At 43.6% G+C, this 8,376-nt stretch overlaps 1 protein-coding gene across 1 annotated transcript in view; it reads right to left on the reverse strand.

Moving 5' to 3' along the window:
- Positions 1-2,429, reverse strand: part of LOC112409621 (signal recognition particle 14 kDa protein-like) — a 20,966-nt gene extending 18,537 nt beyond the window's left edge. The window contains exon 1 of the mRNA XM_024759839.1: positions 2,356-2,429. Coding sequence (XP_024615607.1) covers positions 2,356-2,429 — 74 coding nt within the window. The remainder of the gene's footprint in view (positions 1-2,355) is intronic.
- Between the last annotated feature and the right edge of the window lie 5,947 nt (positions 2,430-8,376).

The following is an 8,376-nucleotide window of genomic DNA, read 5'->3' on the forward strand; positions in this document are numbered from 1 at the left end:
TAAGGGTTTGATAGTTTCTGGCCTTACATTTAGGTCTTTAATCCATTATGAGCTTATTTTTGTGTATGGTGTTAGGGTGTGATCTAATCTCATACTTTTTACATGTACCTGTCCAGTTTTCCCAGCACCACTTATTGAAGAGGCTGTCCTTTCTCCACTGTACATTCCTGCCTACTTTATCAAAGATAAGGTGACCATATGTGCGTGGGTTTATCTCTGGCCTTTCTGTCCTGTTCCATTGATTTATCTTTCTGTTTTTGTGCCAGTACCTTACTGTCTTGATTACTGTAGCTTTGTAGCATAGTCTGAAGTCAGGGAGCCTGATTCCTCCAGCCCGAGCCTCAGCTCCCAGCCCTGCCCACCCCGGCGGGTGAGCAGACAAGCCTCTTGGGCAGGTGAGTGCCGGTCGGCACCGATCCTCTATGCGGGAATCTCCCCGCTTTGCCCTCCACACCCGTTTGCTGTGGTCTCCTCCGCGGCTCCAGAGCTCCCCCCTCTGCCTCCCACAGTCTCCACCCGCGATGGGGCTTCCTAGTGTGTGGAAACCTTTCCTCCTTCACGGCTCCCTCCCACTGGTGCAGGTCCTGTCCCTATCCTTTTGTCTCTGTTTATTCTTTTTTCTTTTGCCCTACCCAGGTACGTGGGGAGTTTCTTGCCTTTTGGGAGGTCTGAGGTCTTCTGCCAGCGTTCAGTATGTGTTCTGTAGGAGTTGTTCCACGTGTAGATGTATTTCTGATGTATCTGTGGGGAGGAAGGTGATCTCCATGTCTTACTCTTCCGCCATCTTCCAAAAGTTTATATTTTTAAGGGATCAAATCTTTCAGTTGCTTTGTGACTTCTTCTGTATAAACTTAAAAAGTTACTGTCTTCCAGAGTTTTACTGACTGGTTAATTCTGTATTCTTTTCATTTTCTATCATTTCATCAAAGAGTTCTTTGTCTAAAACTCGTTTTGGTGTATGGTGTCTTAATTGTCTTAGCTTTGGAACAGATTAAAATCTGGAAGAGCTACTCATCCCTCCTTGACTCTTTTCCCTAGTATTTCCTTTAATTAAAATTAAAATTAGGAAAAAAAAACCCACTGTTTATTCTTCTAGATGAATAGTCATTTTGTAAAGGTCCAACATTTTTGTTTGGATTTTGTGCTGTATTAAATTTCCACCTTAATTTGGAAAACAATGATGCCATTAAAATACTTAGTTTTTCCACCCAGAAACATTTCTCTGTTTATCCAAGTCTTTTACATTCTCGGTGGATCTTTGAGGTCTTTTCATATAAATCCCATGGATTTTGTTGGTTTTTAAAAACTTTTTGCAGTGGAGAATGGCATCTACTTTTACCATTAAATTTTTCTAACTTTATTGCTAATATATAAGAATAGCATTGAGTGATTTTGTACCTGCCTCTTATTAACTTGAATGGATTGCCAGTTGTTCTCATTGGTACTTCAAGATATATGACGATATGATTAGCAAATATGCACAATTTTGTTTCATCTTTTCCAACACTGATACTTCTTTGCTCTGTTTCTGGGTGGTGCTTTAAAAACAATATCAAATAATCATGGCAGGAGGAGAATATTTTAGTATGTGTGTTTAGTATGTGTTTCGTATGCGCCCCCTCACTGCATTAAAAATACAGGTATATAGAGGTATATTTCCCTGGAAAAATACTAGCCTGGCAGAGATACACAGAAGTGTTTATAGCAGTTGTCTCCAAGTGGCAGAATCTGCTTGAATGTCTCCTTTTTGTTTTATCCATATTTTCTAATCATTCTATGAAGATCATGTGTTATTTAGATAATTTAAAAGATAATGGCAATTGTAATGCCTTTGTTGTGTCACCTTTGGGTGGATTATGTTGGCTGTGGGTTGAAATTGCTGTTTATCTGCTGAGGATATTTTCTATCTTATTTGTAAGAGTTTTGTTTTTAAACTAGAAGTGGGGGCTGAATTTTGTGAAATGTTTTTTTGGCAGCTGTGAAGGCGATCGTATGATTTTTCTCTTTTCTTTTTTGAAACTGAGGTATATTTTAAATACAGTAGAATGCACAGATCCTAGGTTCGATGTGTCTGGCACATACCCATGTAACCACCACCCCAAGTAAGAAATAGAACATTTCCACCACCCTAGAAAGTTCTAGGGGAAATCCTGTGGTAAGCTGTTGATTTGTGTGGGACCAGCCTGTGAGTGGGCTCGATTTCCCCATCTCCAGCCTCAGTTTAACATCTCGAGGGCCTGGAGCTTTGTCTCCCCCTCTCCTGAGACGTGAAGAGGGAACAGCAGACGCTTGAAGCGTTTAATGATCTAGCCTAAGAATGAGTCTCTGGCCAAACCGTTTCTGGGCACCACTCACTGAAATGTGAGGGTGGGGGAGGAGCGTGGAGAGCAGGCCAGCGGGTGCAGGATGCTCGGCACCGCCTTGACCATGGGGTTTCACAGCAGGCCCTGTGGACTGTGTGTTCATTCCTGGAGAAAATCAGACGCTACCTTGGGTTACTAGCTGCACTATTGCATTGTCCTTTAAGGGGGCTTGGTACTCTCAGGGTACTCAAGGTCACTACTCTCGGTGACCTTGAACTCACGGTCACTGTCTACTATCCTGTACCAATATCGCTGCGTTCTTGTTGCAGATTCCCAGGCTCTGCTGCAGCAGGTCACGGAATGATACCAAGTGTTATTTATTCTGCTTATCATATTACTGTAAAGTGGGAAAAATATAGAAATACATGCTTTTAGTCATTTCCAATGACATGTTGGATGTGTCTTCAATGCCCTGAAGTGCAGAAAATAAGCTTAATGGTAGCATTATGCTTTCGGTTGTCTGTACATCTAGGGTAAGAAGTCTGCAGAAAGATGACTTGGGATTCCCTGAATCAGAAGGCCAGAGGCTCAATTTCTTGTGTCTGAATGTGACCTAAACTCTTCTATGTATTTTTGATAGGGTGAGGTTTACTTGACTAAAGTAAATAATTGCTCCTGTTTATGTTTCCTTAATATGCGTCTTCTTAAAGTGAGCAGTTAAGAGAAAAAAAAATGGGGTGAGCCGTGCGAGCACATTCAGGCTGGGGTATTTCTAGGGGTGTCGGCACTGGACACATGCAACTGTGCGTTTCTGAAGCCACCATGGTTCTGTATTTGGGCAGAGCCTGGGCCCAGGGCCGGGAAGGAAGTGTGTAAACTAGGTCACTGAGGCACGCGAGGGGCGACGTCTCAGACCACAGACCAGAGGCCAAAGCCAATCACCCAACACTAAGGGCAGCAGCCTTCCTCCTGAGGCTTTCTATGCAAATGTCAAGCAAGGGGACAGCCTTTCCATGCTGGGTGCCTACACCACTCAAATCAATTTGGATGTCTGTTCCCAGGAGCTGTCAAACTTGGATTTTTTTTTTTTAAAAACTGAAGCTATTTAAAATCTGCATCCAAATGCAAGTAGTTGAGCTTGAACTGCTTTCAGAATGCAATCTGGACAGCCAGGCTGACGACCCAGGCTGCCAGGGTGGACACTGGAGCCGGGAAGTGATCCTCCGGTGGTTTGTTCCCAAGCTGTTTGGCCTGCAATCTGAGGAGACAACTACCTTTTCGTGTTTTATACATTTTATTCATACATTTCTCCAACTTTGAAACGACAAAAGCCCAATTCTATGGTTTCCCATTACACAGCATCCTACAAGTATGCATATTCTACAAAGAATACTATGGAGTTTCTCTTCCTCCCCTGGCACACGAGAGATAACTGATTAGGGTTCTGTCGACTTGTCCTGTACCGGCAGTGCACCAGCGTTCTGGTTGATCTGGCGACAGGGCAAAGGGATCAGGGTGGGAGGGCGTGTGCTAAGGCATGTAAATAGATACACACAGAGAGAAAGAAAAGCGGGGCATTTACAAAGAATCCGAAACTTTCCGATCCCCTCACCTCCTGGGTGTCAGAGAACACCTCCTGCACAAACGCTCTTGCACGCTAAGGCTTCGCTGTACCCTTCAAATACTTACAATTGGATACGGTGAAATATACAACAACCGTTAACATCGCTCTCTTTTTATCACTGAGACAATACTTCAAAACCTTTTATAAAAAGGCAATTATACATACAGAAAAAAACAAACAAAAACACATTGGCAAAACTTTATGCAAAACAACCCCAGAACTGAGCTTGAACGGCGACGCATCTGCCTGGCAATTAAACGTGATGCTGTGGCCTCCACACGTGAGGATCGTGTGGCCTTCGCATCAGCCCCGGGGCCTGCTGCCCCCATAGCCTCCCACCGCCTGCACGGGCGCCATCCAGGGACACAGCAGAGACCGAAAATCGATTTCTCCAATTCTTGGTCTCTTGAAAATGAAAATAATAGCTGGGGCCACACACTGTGGAGGAACACCTATTTCTACCCCCAAGCAGAACTCCTTTGAAGAGACTGCATGGCCTCTGGGTCCCAAGATGGTCACCCCCAGGGCTCTATTGGCGAGACCACTGGCACGTTCCTTTGGTCACGTGCGGGAGAGAAGGGAAGGAACACAGAAATGGCAGCGAAGCTCCAAGTTTCTGCGCATACATAGATAGTGAATTGTGCTTGGGGCCAGAAACGAGGTCTCCTGTGCCAAACACCTCTTCCCAGTTTCTTTTGCTCGGTCCATTTGCACAGGGTCAAGAGAGTTGATGGTTAGTGAGGGGTGGTGGGAGCTCTGGATTTTCTATCTTCTCCCATGAAGAGATAAGACTTGGCAATGCCTGGCCTAGAGATGGTGCGGCCTTCCTCCTTCTATGGGCCAGGTCTGCCCACCTTCTGCAGCCCAAGAGTAGCAGAGAAAAGACCAGATAAAGGGATGTGGACTGGTGAACATACTCTTTTTCTCCCTTTCTCCCACTTCCTGGACGCATGTCACACCTAAACTTCACTCACTAAGCTGGAAGACCTGAGACTCCCAATAGTTCCAAGTTTAAGGCAAACTGATAACTGGGGTGTGGGCAAAGCCAACCAAGCCTTGAGCCTTACAGGCAATGTCCTGTAACTGAAGACACCAAATGTAGAGGAAGACCTTACTTCTAAAGGGGTAAAAAGTGGAAAATTTCTACCAAATGAAACGATTCATGAGTCAAGCTTGTAGCCCCTCTGCAAGCTGCAGTGAGAAGCAAAAGAGCTTTCTAAGAGGAGAATTAATCAGAGGCACAGAACAAGAGAAAGAATGCTCGGGGACCTTGGTATCATAACCCCTTGTAAAGAGGATGGAATTAGGAGGCTGTGTCCAGTTCTGGAAAAACAAGCCCCTCCCCCCAACACACACATATACACACACGTGCGCGTGCACGCACACACACCCGTTTGATGATAGGAAATAAGCAGGAGGGGTGAGGATGAGAAGGGGCTTGTTTGGAATGCTGATTGCAAGTTGCCTTCTCCTCTTTCCAAGGAGACAGCGTGGGAGGTATTAAAATTAAGAATTTATTAATCAAGAAATGTTCTTGCTAGCTTTAGTGGCATGTTCTCTTTGCCCCAAGAGATTGACCTGAAATGAAGAAAAGGATATCAGTGGGAGACAAGAGCGTTTGTTTTGGGCTGCCTGTCCTTAAGGGGCAGTGTCCACGCTGGGCATCTCCACCTCTGTTTCCCCAAGGGTGGCTCAACTGACTACACTTTTTCAAGGAATGAACTCAAAGCCTTAACGAACAGATTAACTACAAGTGATTTAAAAACAAACCAAAAAACCTCATCTGCAGTAATGAGATCAAAGGTTTTAAAAAAATAACTGTAGCATGGAGTCCAGGCCTGGCGGGCTGGCCCCAGCGGTGGGAGATGGAATGGGCCCCGGGGAAGGGAGCATGTGCTGACCCTCTGTGCCACTGAGGGCTTTGCAGCATCTTCTGACATCCCACTACCAATGGGACGGGCTCAGAAGATGCCTTCTGAATGCAAATTGCAAGAAGTAGGTCACCCATTTCTTTTCCTCTCTGAGCAAATATTTTAAACCATCTCACTTGACAGGAGTTACACTTAATTGCATTTAAAAAAGCTACCATATTATCTTGACACTGGGAAGCTTCCTGAATTAAATTGACATTTTCCTTTTTAGTGTTAGAATGGAACATGCTGTGTGTGCAAAGTAATTAACCGTTTTATGATTAGAAAATCAGGACATTCTTTTTAACAGATAATTTGACATATGAAAAACACCCCATTTCTTGCTGCGGGCAATGGGGTTGGAAAGAGAGCCCTTAGAACATGGCTCAGTTGATCAGTGCTAAGATTTAATAATCTAATCATTCGCTCTGTTCTTTTAAAGGAAAAAAATGATTTTGTTGATGGAATGGAAACAGTAAAGCAGCTTTTTAGCAATTTTCTGATTGCTTAGTGGACAACTGTAATGGAGGTGCAGCAGCAATGTACCGAAATTACTCTGGATTCAGAAATTTAAGTATTTTCTGCTAGGTCAAAAAGACACTGCTTGAGAGAAGACGTGTATTAGTGGAAGGGAACAGACGACCTCTGAGAAGTTACAATGAGTTCTGGGTGCAGGAATTTTGCCACCCGCACAATGGTGAGAATGCCACCTGTCTGTGTGCTTCTCTGAGGACGCATAAAGTGTTGGAGGAGAGAGGATGAGTGCTTCTCAATCCTGGGGCCAGACATTTACACTGGCATTGCTTTTCTCTTCCTCTGCATGACCCACCTTCATCAGCATGGTGGGTGGCTTAAGACAGGCATCGTCGAGCACCTCTGGAGATTTGGTCTCAGAGGACAAGTGGGGTTTCTACCAGAGGAAGGGAGCTTCTGTTCTCAGGTGTTAGTTGTATTCTTCTTTGTGCTTCACTGGAAAAGAGGTAGAGCGGGCAGTTTCACACTGAGAAGAGCCCGGATTGTGACCAGTACCATCACGGGAATGACTGCCTGGCCTTGGCATCAGGTAGATTTAAATCAGTCCTAACACAGCCCTAATCAGCTCTTGGGGTTTCTCCCTCCATCCACGGTGTCTCTGGTTTGGTGGTTTGGTCACCCTGCTGTGGGTCCCAACAGAAGCAGTTTACTCAGCACTTTGTAAGTTGTATACTCATCTGGTTACCCACAAAGGAAAACATCAGAGGAAAAATCAGCATTGTTTAATAAGAGTAGGTGGGAGGGGAGGGTGACACCCTAAAAAGAGTATACAAATGCCTTCTCGGTGTGGTCCTTCATAGAGGAGCTGTTCCGCTCAGAACACATCCTGCACATCCTGCCAGGGCACAAAGCAATGAGGCCATCTAACCGACAAGAAGCAAACTTGATGGTATATTTTTCAAGGATCTCAGGTTAATAGAACCACTTCCCACCCTGACAGACACTCTCATGAAAAACCTTCCACTGACCTCTGGCAAAGAGTCAGAAGACCCACCCCCGCAGCCTGAATCTCCTGTATTGGAAGAATGTGACCTCACGGAAGGGTGATGAGATGGTTAATGTCTCTAAAGCAACAAGGACATGATTCTCCTGTGCCAAGGGATATAGCAAGAGGAAGGAGAAAGCACAGGTGCACTTTAGTGGCCCTTGGGTGCAGAGTATTTTGTTTTCCTGCTAACTGATAGTCATTCCTGGGCCTTTGATGTTTCAGTGAGCATCTAATGGATTATAAAATCTGAAAGATCATCACCTTGTAAACCTGAACAAATCTATAATGAAATGAAGGACCCAAAGGCATTTAATTATTGAACACATAAAAGGAAGTATATTTTAAAAAAAATTGGTCAAACTGTCCTGTTAGTTATCATTTTAAAGGAATTTACAGGGCTGTTATAGATTATTCTTTTGGAATAATTCAGTTTATAGCAAATGCCTAAACTGGTTTCTTCATTACACAGTATATTCTCTTAAAATGGGTGCTTTAAAACAATTACATACATATTAAAAATCCTCATTTCTTTGCTTAATTAAAACGTTAATACTCTCAGACAACACAGATCTGAAATGGTGAAACCAGCAATTCCCCCTCCCACCTTACAACAAATTAAATTGAGACAAAATTACAAACACATTTCACTACATGATTGATTATTATTAATAAAAATCAGTTTCTTTTTGTTTGTTTTTTATAAAGTTGCCCGAAATGCAAGGGATGTGCATAGGTTTACAACTTAGTCATAATAGCATTTTATTCTTATTCCCCTGGGTGTGCCCCGTGAACGGAATGTACTTTGCTGTAGATTACAGATTGTTTTGTCCAACACAGACACACCGACAGCATAAACGCTCGCGACTGTCCACATGCATTAAGAGTCAAGACCCAACTTCAAATCTCTAAAAGGTTTACAGGGTGCTTCAAAGAGACAGTATCACATTATCTGGATGTTACATAAAGGACTTAAAAAAAATACTGTTCTAAAAAAAAAAAAAAAAGAAAAAAAAAGGC

Source organism: Neophocaena asiaeorientalis, unplaced genomic scaffold (assembly GCF_003031525.2).
Source record: "Neophocaena asiaeorientalis asiaeorientalis breed wild unplaced genomic scaffold, Neophocaena_asiaeorientalis_V1.1 scaffold312, whole genome shotgun sequence".
Lineage (NCBI taxonomy): Eukaryota > Metazoa > Chordata > Mammalia > Artiodactyla > Phocoenidae > Neophocaena > Neophocaena asiaeorientalis.